Source organism: Pleurodeles waltl, chromosome 6 (genome assembly GCF_031143425.1).
Source record: "Pleurodeles waltl isolate 20211129_DDA chromosome 6, aPleWal1.hap1.20221129, whole genome shotgun sequence".
NCBI lineage: Eukaryota > Metazoa > Chordata > Amphibia > Caudata > Salamandridae > Pleurodeles > Pleurodeles waltl.
This window is the reverse complement of record NC_090445.1, coordinates 143,133,899-143,154,892: the sequence shown is the minus strand read 5'-3', so window position 1 is coordinate 143,154,892 and position 20,994 is coordinate 143,133,899. Positions and strand designations below refer to the sequence as shown.

At 43.3% G+C, this 20,994-nt stretch overlaps 1 protein-coding gene across 2 annotated transcripts; it reads left to right on the top strand.

Moving 5' to 3' along the window:
* Positions 1–1,333: 1,333 nt before the first annotated feature.
* Positions 1,334–17,075, top strand: LOC138299401 (keratin, type I cytoskeletal 47 kDa-like). 2 transcript variants are annotated; one of them, XM_069237631.1, is made up of 8 exons: positions 1,334–1,882; positions 5,486–5,568; positions 6,870–7,026; positions 8,491–8,652; positions 8,754–8,879; positions 11,246–11,463; positions 13,194–13,312; positions 16,155–17,075. In XM_069237631.1, exons 1-8 carry the CDS (start codon positions 1,406–1,408, stop codon positions 16,253–16,255), a joined length of 1,443 nt encoding a protein of 480 aa, XP_069093732.1. In that variant the 5' UTR covers positions 1,334–1,405; the 3' UTR covers positions 16,256–17,075. The 2 variants fall into 2 exon arrangements, with proteins under 2 accessions (XP_069093732.1, XP_069093733.1); XM_069237632.1 differs by having other exon boundaries at positions 13,197–13,312; positions 16,155–16,434.
* Positions 17,076–20,994: the final 3,919 nt, after the last annotated feature.

The window sequence follows — 20,994 nt, the reverse complement described above, 5'->3', positions numbered from 1 at the left end:
CATAGACACATTCTCACAGATACACATGCTCTCTCCCACATAAACAAACTCATACCTGTAAGCACATACACAACTATTATTTAAAACCAGCTTTTAATGTACCTAAACTGGCGCCAAAGTCCCATTCAAGCTAATTGTGTTCCATTTTTAACTGTACTAATAGAATATCATTTACTAATAGTATAATGAAAAATGATCAGAAAACGAGTATTTCTGCCACCTTCAGGGCCAGGGGTCGCAAAGGCAGTACCGGGCTTTGCTAAGGGCAAGCCAGGGGTCGCAAGTGCGACCCCTGGCCACTCCTAAATGTCGTCCATGCCGCGGGGGGCACCAGGTTGCCTGAAGAAGCAGTAAATAATGCCTCCTTGTCACAAGTAAGAAGGAAAATATGATTTTCTCTTGAGCGCCATCAATTTTAGAACCAACTCCAATCAAGGACACTGAACTAGAGCCAAGCTGGTTGCATTCAGATTTGTGCACCAGGCACATTAACCCACCGAGCTCATAAACAGTTCATGGAAGCCTCATATAGAAATAAAATACACTTTAATACTTGTCTCTTGAAAAATGAAAGCACGTCTCAGAAGGACGACACACTGATCGGCTTTGTTTAAGGTGCCAGGATTTGCATTGTTCGAGTGTGGTACTAACCTGGGTTCCATGGGCCATGATGGGGGCCAGGAACGTCAATGAGGTATAATCTCATCTATAGTGTCTGGGGAGTTCGTGGCGGCTTGTGAGTAGTATTGCAAATTTGTGGGATTGGGCAGCTTGCTCTGTGGTCCTGTCTTGAGAGCTGCTGCTTGCAGAACAACCCTTGCAGTTTATCTATTGATTATTAACGTTAAATCTGCATTAAAAATGAAAGGAAGGCGTACGATGTGGGCCACCTCGGTGGAAAGCACACCCTCCTAACTCAGAGCCTCCTTGAATGTTCATGCACTGGAATATTGCTTGCTCTCGGCCTTCGTGCCGTGACTGCACCCAGCTCTGATGCCTGCTCACCACTACATTTGTGCTTCAAAAAGGTAATCTGCAGCTTGCAGTGGAAGGCTTCAGTGATTGTGACAGGGGGCTGACAGGTAGCTCTTAACATGTCTAAAAGAGATGAAAAGCATTTTCTTGAATGGTGAGTTTGGCGCCCCACCCTAGTCGCCTTTGGAAAGATGAGAAACAGCCCGAGGGCGACATATTTCCCATACAAATGGTCTCTTTTGATGAGCAGATGCTGAGCCTGCTGGAGGGGATTGTCCTTTGAGGGGGTGGAGAGTGGACGAGGGAGTTTGAAATACAATACCACTTCTTTGGCTATAAAAGGGACAGTCCGAGCTGGCTGCAGTGTACTCTTGTGCTCTCGTCGCAGCAGGTACATCTGAAGCCCAGGGCCCTCTCACCAGCCGCCATCATGCTGAAGAGCTTCAGTAGCAGGTCCATGCAGAGTGTGCCAGGCAGGGGCAGTGCATTTGGAGGCGAGTCATTCAGCGTCTCCAGAGGGGTGTATAGCTCCGGTGGGGGTGGCTTTGGGGGGTCCTCCTTCGCTAGTGGTGCTGGGGCTGGCTATGGAGGGGCCTCCTTTGGTAGTGGTGGTGGCTTTGGGGGTGGCTTCGGCGGTGGTGCTGGGGGTGGCAGCTCTAGTTTCAGCTTCAGCTCCGGGGGTGGTGATGGCGGCCTCCTTGGCAGCGGTGGGGAGAAGCAGGTCATGCAGAACCTCAATGACCGCCTGGCCTCCTACCTGGACAAGGTGCGAGCTCTGGAGGCTGCCAACAATGAGCTGGAGATCAAGATCAAGGAGTGGTACAGCAAGCACTCAGACAGCACTGGCGATAGGCGTACCAGCGACTACAGCAAGTACTACACCACCATCGATGACCTAAGGAACAAGGTAAATGGTTGAATCAGGGGTCACCACTGGCTCCACTGTCAACGATGTGGGAGGTCGTTTCTGTTAATGCTAGTGCACTATACTGTTGATTGCATTTCATACAGAATTGTGGCCCTTTGTCCATACCCCCCCAAAAAAGACTGTTTCCTATTAGAAGGAAGCAGAATGACTTGCATATAAGAAAGGAACAGTTACTACAGAGATGTTGGTTGTCCATGTCAGTTGTGAGTACGCAATGCATTCACCACTATTATCTTTGCATTACAGGATGATTGTACACTGTAATATTGAGATACCGGAATATCGTAGACAAAATATCAAATAAATATATACAGGCAAGCATACAATTACTATACTCAACTTCACATCCATGTACCTTAAAAATATCTATATATATTGTCAAGGTAGATTTATGTGGATTTAAGAAAAGTAAATCTATTCTTATCTATATAGTGTCTATACTTTGATCCTCAATATTTTGGCTGTAATATTCTGGTATCTTGATATTCTCTACTCCATATGCCATACCTCTGCTGTACAGGGGTGGATCAACTACTGCAGAGCTCTCAAATTTTCCTAGATCCATGCATCAGGGGCTGATCCAGTCCAGGTTTTTGCTTTGCTTTCGGTGACTTGCAGTCTTGTTTCACCCCTTTATAAAATCAAGACTACAAGTCCCAGAATGCAAGGAATGCTCTAGTGACACGTGGACCTGGCAAACCTCACAGTTCTGCTACTCACGCTAGGAACGATACATCTTTAGATCTTAGCACATTCTAAGACGTTCACAAGGCAAATGCAAAAAAAACCTCCGAAATGTGAAAACTACTTTGGTCCTCATCCCAAGATATGAGGGCGAATGGAAGCATAGTGGTGTGGGAATAAGGGAGTGGTAGTTGGATACGTTTACTTCACATCCCAGGTTGTAAACACTTCAGCTCAGTGAAGATATAGAATGAATTCGAGAGTGTTCAAAGTCTTCCTAACATCTGTACATCTGAGTACAGTCATTTTACCTCCTTCTGCTAAAGGGTCATAAAGTCAGCGACCAGAACAGAAAGCTGCTATGGCGTTAAATAGGGAGGCCACCTGAATTCATGCCATTACGAACAATATTTCTATTCCTAGGTCTTTATGTGACAATCTCGTGTAGTGTGGGTGCAGTCTTTGCTTACTTCCGTTGAACTAATCAGAGAAATACGCCTGATAGGAATGACTGGTAGGCTAAAATTCCCGGACTGGGAATTGTATTCACTGTGACATGGAGTGAGGTGGTCAGTTTGCGTTCTGTAGGGTCATCTCCTTGCCTTTCCTCGAGCCCCTCAACAGTAAGAGTGTATGGCAAAGCCAAATATTCTACTATGTAATTATATCAGTAAAAAAGGGTGCGCGAATCTTTAGCCAATCGACTTTTTTCTGCCAAGAATACACTTCATTGTGGCACGTGTGCTTTTGCCTTTGCAATTGCAAGCGTTGGTTTCAAAATCCCGGCATGCAAAGCGCTACCAGTTACCGAGCCAGGACTGGCTGGAAGCGCCCTGCACTACATGGAGCCATTCGGTACCCTTTCTGTCGGGTCGGTTCGTCAGGCACGTGCCAAATTGCTCCAAAACGGCACCTTTCTTCAACCTAGACGGTGCCCGACTCGAAGCTACGCCCTGTCTGTGTGTCTGAGGGAGGATGGCCACTGTGTGTCTCCCGCTTCCGATCCTCACATTCGATGACTTTCACATGATAGAGCTGAACCGAAGAGGATCGCCTCCCACCAATTGCTACGCATGAAAGGTGCTTCCAAATACGCAACTTTCCTGAGGCCTACGATCACCTCACCCGCCCACCCTCGAAGCCCGATGAGGTTTATAGATTCGAACCCTTGGTAAAAAGAGCAACAAAAAAGAAAACGAACACAATGTACCCTTAGGTTTGAGTGTGTGGTGGGCGGGGTGCCTCAGGTGGTTGTGGGGAGAGGGTGGTCCCTGATTGTAGGGTGAACTAACACGGCTCACTGCTACGTTGCAGCTAAGACACCTGCAACCTGTCCTTTCAGACGATAGAGCCGTGCATCTTGGAACTTGTAGTTATCGTTTTTCCATTATATGTACATGTCTGAATGCTCTAACATGCACAGTGCTACGCAGACAGGATAGGATCATGTTGTAAACACGGGACACCGAGCAAGATAGAACCAGTTCTATAATCCAGGACCATCACCTTTCTTGGGTCTATACCTGAGAGGCAAATCTAGCCCATTCATTTTACTTGACATTCTGATTCTGGTCCCTGTAATCGAGCATTTATAATTAAACTGCAAGAATGCAAAGAACAAAAAAAACTAAGGTGGCTGAGCTACTCAGACATTCTGGGATCCCTTAAGTGGAGATAAAGACCTAGAGTTGTTAAAGAGACTGTTTTATACTTTTTATCCAAAATATGCAATGCATCATGCATATGACCACATTTTCCTGATGAAAATCAAAATTTGAATTTATTGTATTCCATCTTTTGAATGTTGAACAATATTATGAGACCACACAGTTCCGAAGTGATCCAGCCCTAGAAGTGACAACAATATAAATTTCTTGTTTTCCAGGATTTATCTCAGTGCATGCTGGAACACGTAGTCTGGCATTTCTCACTAATAAACAGGCCTGTACAATTTACGCTAAACTGAGAAATGAAATCCCTCTCTCAAACAAATGTTGAATAGCTGTGGAATAGTCAGATGTCTGGTATAGTGCACATTACAAACAGAATTACCCCAGTCATTAGCCTGAAATTAAAGGCCTGTATTTAGAACTCACACAAAGTTATGGCTTTAGAGTCCTGGGGACTGCAGTACTTTAAAACCGTTAGGTTAAGAAAATATGATTGCAGTAAAGTGAAAATTAAATTAAGACTCCATTGGTCTCTGTAATCTGTGAGCAAATCCTTTTGATTGTGGCCTACATGGAGCTCTCTACCTGGATTCTGTTCGAACCAGTGGGCATTGAAAGACAGCCCCTATAATCGTGCACCACAGAGTTTAGAGACTGGCACCCCAGTTTTCAAATTACAGCCCCACGGGCCTGGGGTAAAATCATCAGATACAAGAACAGCGACCTAATACCATTTCAGACCACCACTCTGGTTACTCATGCAGGACATCAAAACGCCTCTCAATCAGGCCACATTACAATACTCTTCCAACCAAGCACCCCTTCAAAGTACAGCAGGCTAAATGTCAGTGCTTTGGCACCTTGTCAGGGAAAAAAGCGCTATATCCAGAGCTCTCAAGTTTTCTAGGTCCATCTACGAGCAGCTCATGTATTTACAAAATTTTCCTTATATTCCTGGACTTCTAACCCTCTTTATTCCATTTTAAAACCAGGGCTACAAATCCCAGAATGCAACAAATGAACCTAGACTGAGTGAGCTATTCACTCATGGACCTAGAAGATACGGAAACCCCAAATATTTATGAAACTACAATGCAATTCAACACATATTTGTAATGCATAGGGCAGTGTAAATGTAGTACTAGTCAATTGAACATTCCCTACACGTGCTACTCCATCTAGAATGATACCACACTCAAAATCTTCTGTCTCTTTTGCGGTCTTCCAGATCTTTGCTGCCACTGTTGACAACGCCCGCATCGTGCTGCAGGTTGACAACGCCAGACTGGCTGCCGATGACTTCAAGCTGAAGTGAGTAAACCTTGAAGTTTCGACATTAAGGGCCTGATTTAGAGTTTGGTGAAAAGGGTTAGTCCATCACAAACATGTTACTATTCCATTGTAGCATATGGAAATTGCAATATGGCATGCAGGATATCCATCACGTTTGTGACAGAGTAACCCCTACGCCAAATTCTAAATCAGGCCCCAAGGCTCATTTTACTGTGACCTCCCTCCCTGAATGATGTCTATTCTCCATGAAAGTGGCTAAAAGTGTCCAGGTCACAGATTCACACAGTTGGTCTCACTCTGCTAAATTCATTCCAGCTTTCCACCTTCAAAGTAATAGTCTGTTGGAGGGAACAATCTCCAATGATTCTTTTAACCAGGCTATATGCTTTTTAGCACAATACTACGACTTAATCAAGTGTCATTTAGCATTTGGTCTGGCTTATCTGAATTCATTTACAGTTGACATGACTATTTCTGGTCACAGAGGATTGTATGTATGCCAGATTTGTACAGTATCCTTGTGAAGATAATTTTCATGTCAGTTCACATACGTAAATTTAATTGCGTATTCGGTGGTGGCTAGCCTGACATTCTGGCCTGGATCTGACCCTCATAGACCATACTGGATACTCCTGCTCTAAAGGTTCCTTGTAAGCTTGTCACACCCACATTAATCAAAGCTGTAGCATTTAAAAACCTGCAGAACCTGTCTTTTGTTTAAAGAGTTCTGTTGTCTGTTGTTTAAAGACCTCTCTTGGCTGTTGTCAAGGGCTATGTACTAGACCTTAGCTTCAACCAAAGGTGAACTCTTCACTGACGTCTCTCAGGATGTTATTATCTAATGGTAAACCCACTTTGTACAAAAACTGCCTGCCTTCTAAACAATTTGCTCTCTGAAAGTCAAACTGCACCACTCTTTATTTAAACTGGATGTGCAGGGTATAGTCCTGTCTCATAGGCTGGGCAAAACAATTCAGATCTTTCTACTCTACATTTCATTAAATGATGTGCTTTGCAGGTGGCGCGGATCATAGATAGACCAGTTTTATTACTGTGGCGTAAGGCAAAGTGCACATTCCAATGTGATTTAATTATCAAAATACCACTTGTAATTAAGGGTTTTAGTCCAAGTACAGTGGTAAACCTAATTCAACCGTACTGCTTGCTATTTCATCCAGTGCACCCCAAAGCCATTGGACGGTCTGAGTGGGATGAAAGACTATTAGTAGCTATGCCACAAGTTACAGTAGGAAAATGATGTAATCAGTAAAGTTTGCTCTTATTTGTTGCAAATGCCTCTTTTTTTTGTCCTTCTTCAGGTATGAGAATGAGCTGGCCATGCGCCAGAGCGTTGAGGCTGACATCAATGGGCTGCGCAGAGTCTTGGATGATCTGACCATGTCCAGATCTGACCTGGAGATGCAGATCGAAAGCCTGACTGAGGAGCTGGCCTTCCTTAAGAAGAACCACCAAGAGGTAGAGGGTAGACCTTAGTGCCTTATTTACCTGGTAAACCCGAAGCCAAGTTACACAGGGCCATAAAGATAGCAGTAGAAAGGCAAAAAGATGGCTTCACTACGTATTGTGGTCACTACAGACTCTTCGTCTGGAAAAGTTAGTGCCATCAGATGATACATCAAGGACTCTCAAGTTAGAGTCCTTGTGTATTTTGCAGCACGCTTGCAAAAAAATAATGATTCATTGACGACATGAAGTATGCAGATGTTCTTGGCAAAAATGATCTACTGAAAAAGGTATAAACTTTGCAATTGGTTTGGTTGTTAGATGAGGTCTAATGAGCGGGTGTGTGGTGCAATGGGTAGTGAATACTCCTGTTACTTGCTTTACCGTCCAAGTGTGGGAGCTACGAGTTAGCATTTTCCTATGCATGTACTAAAAGCAAAGGTTGTGCTGCCTGGGCTTGTATGTTGCACTAGCCAAGCGTTTTGTCTATTGTAGATGAATATGTGATCGCACAAAGTTTGCGATCTATTAGGTAAAGTCTTCATCTGACGAATGCTGTCTGATTGTTAGGTTTTTCTTCTAGGAAGAGGTATAGTCTATCTACAAGTATATCTGCTAGCTAAGCAGTCTCTTATTCTAGCAGAGGCAGGGTCCAGCAGCTACTGGATTACATTTGGGGTCTCTGTGATCAATTTGGATGCATGTTGCTTTGGGTTATAGCAGGTTCAATTAGAGGAGGATGTTATCTGTTTAATGGGCATTCTTACCACCAGTCAGTAGGTTTTCTTAGTAAGTTTGACTTGGGATGCTATTTGGGGTTGTAGTGAATTGTAATGGATAAGGGCATGGTAAGAAGGGTCAGGGTTTGACCCATAATGTTTGTTGTGTTGGTACAGGGTTATGAAGTGACATTATGATGTACTAAACACATGTGTGGTTTACGGTAATCAGGTGAGAATGAGTTCTACTGGAATAAAATATTCTCTGAGCTAGTAAGTCATGTTGACAGGACAAATAAGGGTTTCTGTCTCGGTAAATAACCTTACTTGATGGGCTAGTTCATAAAGGGCCTAGTCTAGAAGAAGTATATGAGTGAGTGGACAGGGTGTGGTCTTCTAAGAAGAGATATAAGATTAAATGAATGGTGGTGATTTTAGTAAACGTGTAAATGAACTAGCGAGAGTTGCAGAAATCTACTGAGAAAAGGTGTAATTTAATGGGAGGAGGTGTAGTGTAGTGGGAATTGTGTGAGCTAGTGTATGGATGTCTGGTGGGACGATCTGTGGCGTAGTGATGGGGTCTGGTCTAAGAAAGGTGCATACTCTACCTGGTGCAGCTGTGGAATCTAAGATTTCATTTTGTAACCACGAATTTGAGTCTTGGTTTACATACGGTGGCATTAGATGTACTTTAAATGTATGAACCGAATCCCCTCCAATCTGTTCCTTTTGCATCATGGCCCTTTGCATTCCCCAGGAAATGCAGGCTGTGTCAGGCGCAGCTGCCGGCTCTGTGAATGTCGAGATGGACGCTGCACCTGGAAATGACCTGACTGCTGTCCTGAATAACATGAGAGCTGATTATGAGTCGCTGGCGGAGAAGAACCGCAGAGAAGCCCAGGCACAGTTCTTGAAGGCGGTAAGGAACATCAGTCAGATGGACATGGCCGCCATGCAGCCAGTTTTAAGAGGTGTCCCAGCGGCTGATCCGTAACAATGGCCCCTCGTTCTGTGTTTCAGTCTGAAGATCTGAAAGCGCAGATCTCTCAGGGCGTGCAGGCAGTGCAGACCACGAAGAGCGAGGTGTCAGATCTGCGACGAACTCTCCAAGGCTTAGAGATCGAGCTTCAGTCCCAGATGGCCATGGTATGTATCTCTCAGACGGTGCCAGACGCTCGCTTATTGACTAAAGTCAAGGTTTTTGTCGAGGTTTAGACTGTACAGTAAATTCGTTTTTACACATTCTATATCTTTTTCAAAATAAATATTTTCACATTGAATACATCATACATAGACGGTCAGCAATTTTAAAATAAACGTTTCTAATTAAACCTTTGAACTATATGCATTTCAAACTATGGCCCAAATGTAAGAGGGCATAGAGCCAACTATCGACACATTAGAGCCATTATTTTTTACCTTAATGTGGCAATAGTGTGGCAAAAACTCTGCACCATATTTACAAAGTGGTGCAATACAAGCTTTGCATACCCTTGCACCAAAATTTGCCTGCACCAGACATAATGTATGCAAGGGGGGCATCACCCCCGTTAGGTGGACCACTAAAATGGCCCAGTGGAATCTAAGAAATTCCACTGCGCCATTTTTTGCAGGTGTTAAAAGGGGGCACACCATTATTTATAATGGGCCTCCATGTACTTTGCAGGATTAGTGCCAACATTTTGGGCACTAATTCTGCAGAGAACAAAAATAGCATAAAAAATGTTGATGCTAGTGTCCCTAACCTGCACCATGGTGCGCGTATGTTTAATATGATGCACACATGATGGCATTAAGGGGGCGCTACAGGGCGCAAGAAAAGTGGCGCTCCATAAAGTGCAGCGCCACTTTTCTTAACTGTGGGCCTAAAATGTTTCAACAAAGATTTGGATATGATAATACTAGAATACATTTATATAGTGGTGATAGATCTGTGTGCATGATCTTTTAAAATGTGGACTATTAACTGGCCAGCAAATCAACTTTCAGAAATGCAACCCCAGTTCAACACCACCTTTTTCCAAAGATGTGCAAATCCACAATAACAGAGTGCAGAATAACCTGTTAAGGTTTCTTGGAATGTTAATCAAACTCTGTCTGGCCTAGGAAATGAACTAGCAATATATGCCATGTTTGATTGTGTGCTGGTGTATTCTGTGCAGCCGTGGCATGTGGACTAAGGACGGAACAAGCACTGGCAGTCCTTATAGGTCTCGGCTCTGAAAAAACGAGGTTTGGGCTTTGCCAGTGACTCTTTCTTAGCTGCAAGTGGGAGGGAGAGCATCAGGGAGCATAGGAGTGGAATGAAGGGAGGGTGGGGTTAGCGGGCACAGAAAGAAGTGGAGGAGACAAGTAAAAACAAGGAGTCCCATGGAGGGCTAAATGCACAACAAATAAAAAACAGTCCCTTCAAGTTACCAGCTGAAGAATATAACTCATCCAGTCGCAACACTGTGAGACTGAAATGCTCCTGGGTGCAACAAACATGGGGGAAAGCTATTAATTCAAGAGCACACACCTGTCTGTGATAGACAACAAAGCTATTCAATCATAAGGGGCAGAAACAAAACACACACAAAGCATGGTATGCCCCCTAAATAATAGGCTTGCAAATAGATAATGATGTCTGCAGCCCAGACCTAAACAAGGAGTGGAAAGCTTTTCATGCAACATTAATTCCCCAATACAGTTATTGCAATGACTTTAAATCCTGCAAACCAAAAATGCAAATTTTGATTAAGAATGATGATGCTTAAAACTGCATCATCCACAGATTTACAGAAGTGCTTTATTGGTGCAGGGTGGTAAGATGAGGTGCCGGTTGACTGTTTAAACTATAATAGATTGAACTTTTGTTGCCTGAAATTGTTATTTTCTACCATTTTGTACTTTATCACACCCCTAACTACCTAAATCAAAGAGGACTGTAGCACAGCATCAGGCAAAAAGTGTTTCAGTCGGCTCAGCTGCTCCATTTACAATGCTGATGTCCTACCAGTGACACGCCTCCATCTCTGTGAGCAGTGGCAACTCCACCAGAAATGGTGTTGGAGAACCTCCCCAGTCTAGAATGACAGGTTCGCCATGATGTCTGGAAGAGTACAGGGTTCTCTATGGAAATAGTCGTAGACTTTCATCATTTAGGGGTTGCATTTTAAATATCCACACGGATGGCAGAAAGTCCACCGTGGCCATTTGCAGGATTAGCAGATGGAATTACAACAAGCAAAGCTCTAAATAAAGCTGTAGCTACAAAAGTAAATATGAAGTTAAAGCTGTCTGAGAACCCAGAACATTTGCAAATCAAATAAACACCCACCTCATACAAGTGATTAGACTTTTGGTACAACAGCACTATCCTCGGGCTTCCTCTCTTGAGGCTCTGTAGATTTATGGACACTTGCTCTATGAAAATGAGAATGCTTTGGAAAGATTCTCTATGTCATCCTTCCTGTTTTCCATGACCTAGGTGCCCAGGTTTATTCTGTAACATGCTCTCAATTTCTCGACAGAAAAACTCTCTGGAACAAACCTTGGCAGAGACAGAAGGGCGCTACGGAGCACAGCTCATGCAGATGCAGCAGAGGATCGGCGGCCTGGAGGAGCAGCTCATGCAACTCCGCAGTGACATGGAACGGCAGAGCTATGAGTATCAGCAGCTCCTGGACATCAAGACACGGCTAGAGATGGAGATTGAGACCTACCGGCGCCTGCTGGAGGGAGAATTTGAGTGAGAAAATGCCTCAGAGATTTTCCAAGGCACCTTAAAGCCATTATTCCAAGTTCATTGTAATCCAATGGTCCCAGCAACTTTTTCCACTCAACCAATAGGGAAGATGAGCAATGCAGTAATCATGTAGTTCCAGCAATGTTCTCCATGACCTCTGGCTGTTCTAAACAGCCAAAATCCCATGGCAAAAATCCGGGCAGGAATTAGGAATAACAAGGTGCACTGGTGTGTTAAATATGGTTCCTCAGTTATTTCCCATTTTTGAGTATATTCTTCAGGGTTAAATTTAGCACCACCTCAGTGTCACTTTTTGTAAATTTCCTGTGGCGATATGCACAGCGCAATATTTACAAGGTGGCGCTAAGCCACTTATATAGGCCCCTCTGACGCAGTTTTCTGCGCCAGAGGGGTGTGCAATGGGTGTTGTTGTGGGCGTTCCACTGTTACACCTATTGCTTTTGACGCTGCCCCAGATTTACTAGAGTTCGTAAATCTGTGGTAGCGCCAAAAACTAACGCCACTCAGTGGCGTTAGCATGCTGCAATGAGAAATACTTTTATTTCTCCTTGTTTTTGCTTTTTCTATAAGTGCTGCATTCTGCAACACACATAGGAAGAGCAATATGCCATGAATGGTTGTTTATGTGCAGGAAGGTGTTCCTTCCTGCACATAAACATTCATTTAATAATGACGATTTGCTACTTCTATGTCTACTGCATTCTGCAGCACACAGACAAGTAATAAATCGCCATTATAGATTGTTTATGTGCAGAAAAGGACACCCTCCTACAGATACAATATCATTCTCTGTAACACAGGCATCCTTGCACTATGGTGCAAGGTTGCCTTCGTTGGCGCTAGCAGCTAAATTTAGCACCAGCAGTAGGAGAAACATGTGGATGCTTGTATTTGTGTAAATATGGTTTCAGAGGTGACACAGCGTAGCGCTGCCAATTTTGGCACAGCGCCGCGCTGCACCTCTTCTGTGTAAATATGCCTCACAGTTTTCAATATTGTCGCATTCAAAACTGTTTCTTAATGTTTTAAGTGTGCGCCAATACCTGTGACCACAGAAGGCCTCATTACAAGATAGCCCTTAAAGAGAAGGAGAATGCAGGGACCACAGATAAACAATCTCCAACCTCCAGACTCCCCGCTCTATTACAAGGTATCATAAGTTTCTAAGCCGGAATCTGGAAACTCATGCTGGACCAGGAATTAAGTTGTCAGTTTTCCACATTTTGTTTTAGTAGCTGGTTCGTTAAACATTTAACAGGGCAGGCGTATCCCTCCAAGCATACTCCTCCGCCCTCCTTGTAATGGCACACTTAAAATTTAATAGAATCTCACCCACAAGCCTTCATTAAAAGCTTCATAATTTTATTGAGGTCTCAATCACAGCAAACAATTTCTGGAAAGAACGTTTTGAAGTTTGACTCAGCGTGCTCACCATTTTCACGGATAAAAGCACAATATTTTAAGAATAAGAAAAGCTTGGGTACAAAAGTTTACTCACAAGGCGAAGATTTGTGAAACTATCTAACTGCAGAACGTCACAACTATGCAAACTTTATCAACGTCACAAGATACTTTTTAACTCATTATTTAAAAAAAATCACCGTGTCTTAAAAGTTGATAAAGTTGAAAGTTTGCAAAGTTGAAGAATGTTTCATCTGTTTACCATCATTCCACGAGGGATCCCTGTAACTAATGCGAATTTACTTTTTCAGCAGCAGCGGCAGCAAATCATCCTTCCAGTCGTCGTCCAGTAAAAGTTCAACAGTGTCCTCGAGTCAAAAGTCCTCCACTGAGGTGAAGTCACAGACATCATCGGTGGACTCCAAGAAAGGTGCATGCGTTTTCCCTGTTATTCTTCTGTGTTCGGGTTATGAAGGCAGGCATCGCTCCTCTGTTGTGGGATGTGGATGGCACTGCATGTCTTCTTCGTGCGTAGAAAATGTCCTGGGACTCAGGCCCAGTTCTGGGAATTTATATCTAGATTGGCCAAGGGTACGTTTGGGTGGGCCAATGTGTGCCCAATTTTCGAGAATTCCTGAGGTAGCCTACAACCTGGGCTCTGGTGCCCCTGCACCTGCTGCATCATTGGCAGGTAAATCCCTATCCCCTCTTCCCCAACACAATCTCCCCACTGCAGCTTGCCTCAGACATGAGCTAAGATCGCACCAGGCTGTTTTCTTTTCACAGGCATTCCCAGAGTTTTGTCTCAGACAGTAGAAAAACAGGGGAAATCATCTAAAGGTGGTATTTTTCTCCCTATCATTACACAAATAAAACAGCTATTATTAAAACAATGCACTATAAAATGTATTCTAGAGATTTCTAGTTGACCCTTGACTGATAATTAAAGTAAACAAAAGCAACAAAAAAAATCACATTTGGACATGAAGGAAGCACTTAACAGGTGTTTTCTCTGTGGCCTCTTTTGCTGTTACTGGGAGGGCCAAAGGTCATGTTTGGGTGGGCCTGACCCACCTGGCCCACCCGGGCCTGCTGGGAATAATATACTCTACAGATTCTTGGTCCCAAATGCTATGAAAATATAATTAGGGCTCCAGGAATTTTGGTATTTTCTGTGATGCTACTGTCTTTATACATATATGTCTTTTCACACATTATTGGTGTCTAAACATATTTATTTTTGTTTGCTCTAAAGGTAAGTTCCAAATAGTATATTTCCATTAACAGTTCGCTCGTAAATGCACATTTGCGCTTTGATGTATGTAGGGTTTTAAAACGCAGATCACGCATAAACAATAACATAATACACACAACTGTATAAATTAGCGTTGCAGCACCACCACAAGTGAGCATCAGCAGCTATTAAATTCCATTAGGAAATTGTTCACTTCTTTTTCACTTCCTTTGCTAATCATATACACAACTTTTGGCCTGGTAGTAAAATCATGGAGAGACACTAAAACGAACTAAACGTCTTTATTTTTCTATTTAAAAAAATATAGTTAACAAAACAGGGTATTTTCCCTCTGTATGTATGTGTAAAAATCATGAATAGACGGGAAAACGAGAACCTACATTTTAATTAAGGAAAGAAGATGCCTGGCCCTATTTTTATATACTTTTTTGAAGTTATAGTTGAGAATGGGTGGAATATACGAACTCCAAATATAGTGCCTTTGGAAAGAGGGTGACATTATGTCTCAGATTTAAGAGGGCCTGCCGCCTCCTTGCACCACATTAGAGTAATTTTTTTATGACGCAAATAAGGCAGAACGAGGCCAAATTCGCTGCACCATATTTACAATGTGGCACAATGCATGCATTGCGCCACTTTGTAACCCCATGCACCACATTATGCCTGCAACAGGCATAATGTATGCAAGGGGGCGTTCTCCTGTCTGAGGGACCGCAGAAAATGGCACAGTGGAATGTAAGAGATTCCACTTTACCATTTTTTGTGCTATTTTTAACGCCTGCACAGAGCAGACCTTAAAAGGGGGCATACTGTTGTTTTCAATGGGCCCCTATGTACTCTACAGGATTAGCACCAACATTTTGGTGCTAATCCAGCACAGTACATCAATGCCGTCAAAAATGTTGACGCTATTGGCGTACCCTGCGCCATGGTGCGCTGTATATTAAATGCAGCGCACACATGGTGGCAGTAGGGGGGTGCTAAGAGGCACAAGGAAAGTGGCGCTGCACTGGATGCAGCGCTACATTTCTTAAATTAGCCCATATATTTTTAACAGCTACTCAATAGAAGGTAATGAAAGGGAAATATTTTTGATATATTGTTACAAATGTGGTGGTAGGGGGATGCATCTGAGATCTATGGCAAAGTTTTAGTTTTCGAAGTTGTGAAAATGATTTACATCAGAGAAAAACCTCAAAATCATGGTGATGTAAGAGTTAGCGGTTGAGGTTTACCCCAGAGGGCTTTCCAAGATTAGCAGCCTATGCCTACAGGGAGCAGACTGCCTCAACCTTGATACCTGCATGAGCTGCACCTATCTTTGACATTTTGTCAACTAGAAGAGACATGAAAGGAATGAGAGAATGGTATAGCATCAGTGGCCTGCAACCAAGGTTGGCACTCTTCTCACTGCACCCTCAACTTCTCCACACATACAGGATGCTCTCCGCCAGTGCTTTATTTGTAAATAAAAAAGTGCCAGTGCCCAAAGCTTTCCTCTGAAACAGCTGCCGCTGCAATTAAATTTGCGAGCACAGAATACTGAGGCAGTGTAATCCTGAAGCCATCTTGGGCCTCTTTAATCCATTTACAGCCACTCCCTGCCCCTTTAGCTCACTCTTGTAGCTTTCTGCTTTCTCATGGTTTTTAGTTTTTCTCTTCCTCTGTCTTTCCTATATGTGTCCTTTTCTCGCAGTAAATGTTTGAGGCGGAAAAATAAGTGCTACCTTCAAAAATAACTGCTGGTGCAGTGCACTAAAACCACTGGCTCAAATTAATCACTTATCTTCCAAACTCAGCCACCCACTCGCCTAGAAACGTATTCTAATTACATGATTTGCACAAGGTCAGTGTGATAAAACGACCTTAGCGCTTAGGTCACATGGTGGCAACTGGAAACAAAACTCTTACTTCCTTTTCCTCAAAAAAGCATGCTCATGTGCACTTCAAGTTAATCATGTTTCTCGCTTCTGAAACCCAGTGATAAGTTGGCTGTCATTTCCTGTTGATTCTCCAGATCCCAGCAAAACGAGAAAGGTGAAGACTTTCATTGAAGAAGTGGTTGATGGAGTAGTGGTGTCTACGCGTGTCGAGGAAAAGGAGGAGCAAGTGAAATAGAAAATTAAGAAGGCAGTTACAGAGGAGCAGCAAATCCAGTGGAAACAGACAGCATCAACAGAGTAACCCTTGTAGACTAAGCTTAATTTGTGCAGTCATGTTGAATTCAAGTGAGACACAAGATTCTGTCAAATTGACTAATGAGGAAAAATAACTTATTAAATGATTGTCTTATCTTTTGCATTGTGACGCCTAATGTACTTAAAGGATGACAACAAAGAAGTCAAGGGAAAATAAGGGTAACAAAATTAATATCAATATAACAAACAAGTGCTAGACTAGATAATTTCAAAAGGTTATTTGTTATTGCTCTTCCTGACACCCAGGCCTAGTTCTGAATAAGGAGCTTGGTCTGAGAAGGCACTAGGGAAGGATGCAAAAGAATAGAAGCAAATATTCAATTATATATCAATGATTTTTTGTATAAAATACAAACGTTTCTAATGCAAATAAATATTAAAAAATAACTTTAAACGCCAATTTAAATAAAAGAGCAGCAATAAACAGGAATCATTGAAATGTGTAAAAGGGTAAACTTTAACATGTCAAAAATACTCTAAGCTTTTCTACACTCTTGCGCCTATAGCAAGGTAATAGCGCAGGTGAAGTTTGTTTCTACCAGAGGGCAGAGTTCAATGTGCTTATTCTCTTTGAGTCTCCATAATGTGCCTGGTCCCAGTACGACATGCATAACCCCTACGAAGAATATAGAGAATTTGAGTTGGATTTAAGGAAAAGGACACCATCCAGCCCTCTTGATTCAATATAAAAAGCTTCTCTGTATTTCTGTTGAACTTAATAAAGTTTCTTAAGCAAGCAATACTTGTCACTCTTCTCTGTTTGATGAACATAGCAGATCCAGCAGTTAATTTTCGGAATCACCATGTCTTGTAATATTTGGGGCACTGGACGGCCAGTGGCATTTGCCAGCTTTTCACTGGTAGATGGGACAGCAGGAACTAAATGCATGCCAGGAGCTGGCACTAGAGTGGCCTTTCTGTGATGAATGTATGTCCCAGTGTCTCTTTAACTGATGCAAACAAATTGGCAGCTCAGGAGATGGACCAAGAGCGCAATGGTCAAGGAGTTTACCAGCCATTGTAAATGTATTACCGCTTTGGGTGGTGTGCACACTAATATCACAACCCGTAGGGAGTCTTCAAATTGGACCAAAAAAAGGTATAAAGTTGGTGTTAGAAGGTTTCTGGTGGCATTCATTCCTCAAGGAATAAAATAATAGATGAGCGTGAATGAGCACCAGTTTTTGTTTGTCAATAAATAGAAATGGTATACCCGAAGAGTGAAATGCTCGGCAAATATAAAGAGTCAGATGATCCAAAGCAAGTGGGATTCTAAATATTAGTTTAAAGTTCTAGGTGTTCTTTTATTTCATTGCAAAACAATTTCACCATTTTCTTCACATTGACAAATGAGTACAAAAATGGCGGTATCACCATTGGGTTCTATATATGAACATTAAATACAGCCTTAGCAATAGAGCCACTCTGTTTTTTTTTTTATTTGAGGTTCCTCTAGGGTGTTTATAGCAAACATCTTGTACTCAGAGGCTGATGCTTGCCTGTAGAAAGATATAAAAGTGAGTCACCTCTTTTTAACTCCATGCTATGGACCTCCTCTCCATGTAACGTCCTCACTCAGTCCTTGGTATTTGCAGGTTGAAAGCTAAAAAGGATATCAATTTATTCTTTCATTCTTTCTTTGGCCTGGTCCCTCTCAAATACTACCAAGGTATGGCCCCTTTATACTCCCATTCTCTTTGATCCCCTCATCTTATCAGGCTCAAATGTAAAGAATTGTGCGATTTCCCATCCCAGTTTCAAAGTGAGTATCTTGCGTCTTGCCTACCCCATTTTTAAAGTGCAGCTCCTCTGGATATTCTTCCAGTTATTTTGAGGTATCTTCTGGGATTTGTTTTTGGCCCTGCGTATTCCCACTTTCTCTTTTAAGAGCTACCTCAGCTGACAGATACCTGCCCGGATCCCTGCACCACCAAAGTTCTACTATGATGCAACTCTATGCATGCCTGTTTACTGCTTGTGGTACCATATACTGCCATGCTTTTCTGCAGTCGCGGCTCGCTGTGATTCTTGGGGGCGGGGTGGCGCGCGGGGGGGGGAATTAATAACATTAAAAAAAAAAATATTTAAAAAACTTACCTCAGCTCCCACACCGCTCCTCTCTCCCTTGTCGTCTCAGCAGCAGGCAGGCACAGGCTCCCAGCCTGCCCTGCGGCCAATCATAACGCTGCTGAAAGCAGCCAGGGCGCTCCCAGGCAGACGTCCGGCCAATAACACACGCACTCTGAGGGGAGTGCACAGTGCACTCCCCTCTGCTTGTCACCCCCAATGCCCCTGTCACTTTATTATCCTTTCCTTGTGAAAGGATTTACAGCGGTTGCTGTGGCGGGGGGCCAGCCCCTGCTTTTCTGCCTGGCATGTGTTTTATTTTAATAATGTGGGTCTACCGCAAACTACTTTTTGTCAGTTGCTACACTTCTCCACTCCATTGTCTGAACAGGTGAACATGGACCCATGAGCCCTCACAATGTATCCTAAACTATAAAGTAACTGTCTTTGAAAATTCTATGAATTTTTTTTTCTGGGGATAGACCTCTATCAGAAAATGTAAGGACCTTGCAAAATAAGTTAATCCAGAACTTTTGGTCTAGTTCAGGAAGTACATGACATAACAAATTGTAGAATAAAGCATGCTTGGTGTTTTGTAGAGCGTTAAATATCATCATCTGTTGAGAGTCTAATTGCAAAGCAAAAGTAGTTTTGTAAATGTAACCACACAAGGGTCACCTCGTGAAAGGGCTCTTCCCCAAGATTAATGTAGACCTAACTAGGCAAATTATGGTACGGAATATGGTATGGTAGAATTTTACAAATATAAGTCCTCATGACGACGCTGGCAGTCCGAAGACTGCCAGGGTCGCTGTGGCGGTGTCACCGCTGGTGGGCTGGCGGTGAATACCGCAAAATTAGGAGGTTGGCGGTTTGGCCGAAGCCAAACCGCGGATCCTCCACCCATCCCACCACATTACCGTGTTCTGCCGGGCTGGGGGTGAGCACCTCCAGCACGTGGATGACGCAATACTGCTAGTGGTATCATGAGGCGGGAGATCGCCAGCATTTTTCTGGTGGTTGCACCACCAGAAAAAGCTGGCGGTCTTGCAGCCTGGTGACTGGAATAAGCATACCTGTTGCCAGGATACACTTGTACACACATGCACTCACACACTTCTACACACAAACACCCCCCCACTCAAACGCAACATACACACCCATTCACACTGACATACATACACAAACACCACACTCACGCATGCATTCACTCCTCCCTCCCCCTCCCCCGTGAGCATACATACATTCACGCACACCCCCTGCACCTCATACATGAACTCACCCGTTCTCCCCCATCCACTCACACAAACACTCCCCCCAAAACCCAATCACTCAACCACGCAGACACGCACCCCCAAACACTCCTCCTCCCCCTACATTCATGACATTCACACACACACTCACACATTTCAAACACATACCCCCTCCCCTGTCAGGCGATCCACTTACCTCGTTGTCGATGAGGTCGTCCGGGAGGGGACGGGTCCTGGTGCTTCCACTACCTGCAGTGCCTCACCATCTGAACACTGCCACACCGTATTACGGGTTGTAATATAGTGTCCGGTCTCTTTTTGGCACTGCCACCCGCCAGCATGACTGTTCTCAGAATTCCACCCGATTTGGGGTGGAAGTCAGAAATCAGTTGTATTAGGGCGGTCTTAAGACTGCCAGCACTGGTGGTATTTCGGCACCCGCGGCATTGGCGGTCTTTGGAAAAGACCGCCAAAATCATCATGAGGGCCATAGTGTCTAAATCTGAAATATTTTACATGTAGTACTGAAGGACCGCAAAACAAATATTCCAATAATTTAAAATCTGCCGCTGTGCCCTTTAATGTTATTTCTCTGAAAAGGTAAAATCATGTATATCGCCATGAAAAGTGTGCGTCAGATACAAAACACTTAATGCACAGCAGGCAAATATATTTATGCAAAACGATATGTAGTTCCTCCGATCCAGTGTACCAGTGTGGACGAAGATGACCATTGCTAGTCTCATGGCAGACGAAATCCTACGAGTTTACTATACGACGACATTATGGCCATCAAAGTTTTAGTACAAAATTATAGCCAATCAGAATTTTAAAGACAGAAACGCTATTAAATGTCAGCATAGTCAAATCATACTTGTATTCAGTATATAAATACATCTTAGTCCTCCTAAGTATATCAGGGAACTAACTGGCATAATTGAGGCCTGATATGTATGGGACTCCTGCACACTGACAAATAGTTAGAATATATTTAGGAAAAAAAAATATATATATAAATATTTGTCCTAAATATATTCTTTGAGTTTTAAGGGTGTCTGCAGTTGGATTGCATTATTTCAGGGTATGGTGTGCCGGGTCTTAGCCAGCACACAGTGACTGGCAGCAGGGGGTGAGTATCCAGGCTTGGTGCATGGTCCAGGCTCGTGCAGAGGCTCAGTGCGCGTATAGGACAGGGCAGCTAATGCCATTGCAGGTATTCATTAGTAAACCGGATGTCTCAAAAAAGTGGAGAATGCCCCTCCCTACAGGGTGAATGGACATGTGGACGTAGTGACTCGGTTATCGGGTCGTACACCGCATCCATATTACTAATGACAGT

Bases quoted from the DNA above. Each gene is read 5' to 3' on its own strand.
- LOC138299401 (XM_069237631.1), top strand. From the start codon at position 1,406: ATGCTGAAGAGCTTCAGTAGCAGGTCCATGCAGAGTGTGCCAGGCAGG. The intron at 8,880-11,245 runs GTATGTATCTCT...ATTTCTCGACAG, and splicing joins TTCAGTCCCAGATGGCCATG to AAAAACTCTCTGGAACAAAC. The intron at 11,464-13,193 runs GTGAGAAAATGC...TTACTTTTTCAG, and splicing joins CTGCTGGAGGGAGAATTTGA to CAGCAGCGGCAGCAAATCAT.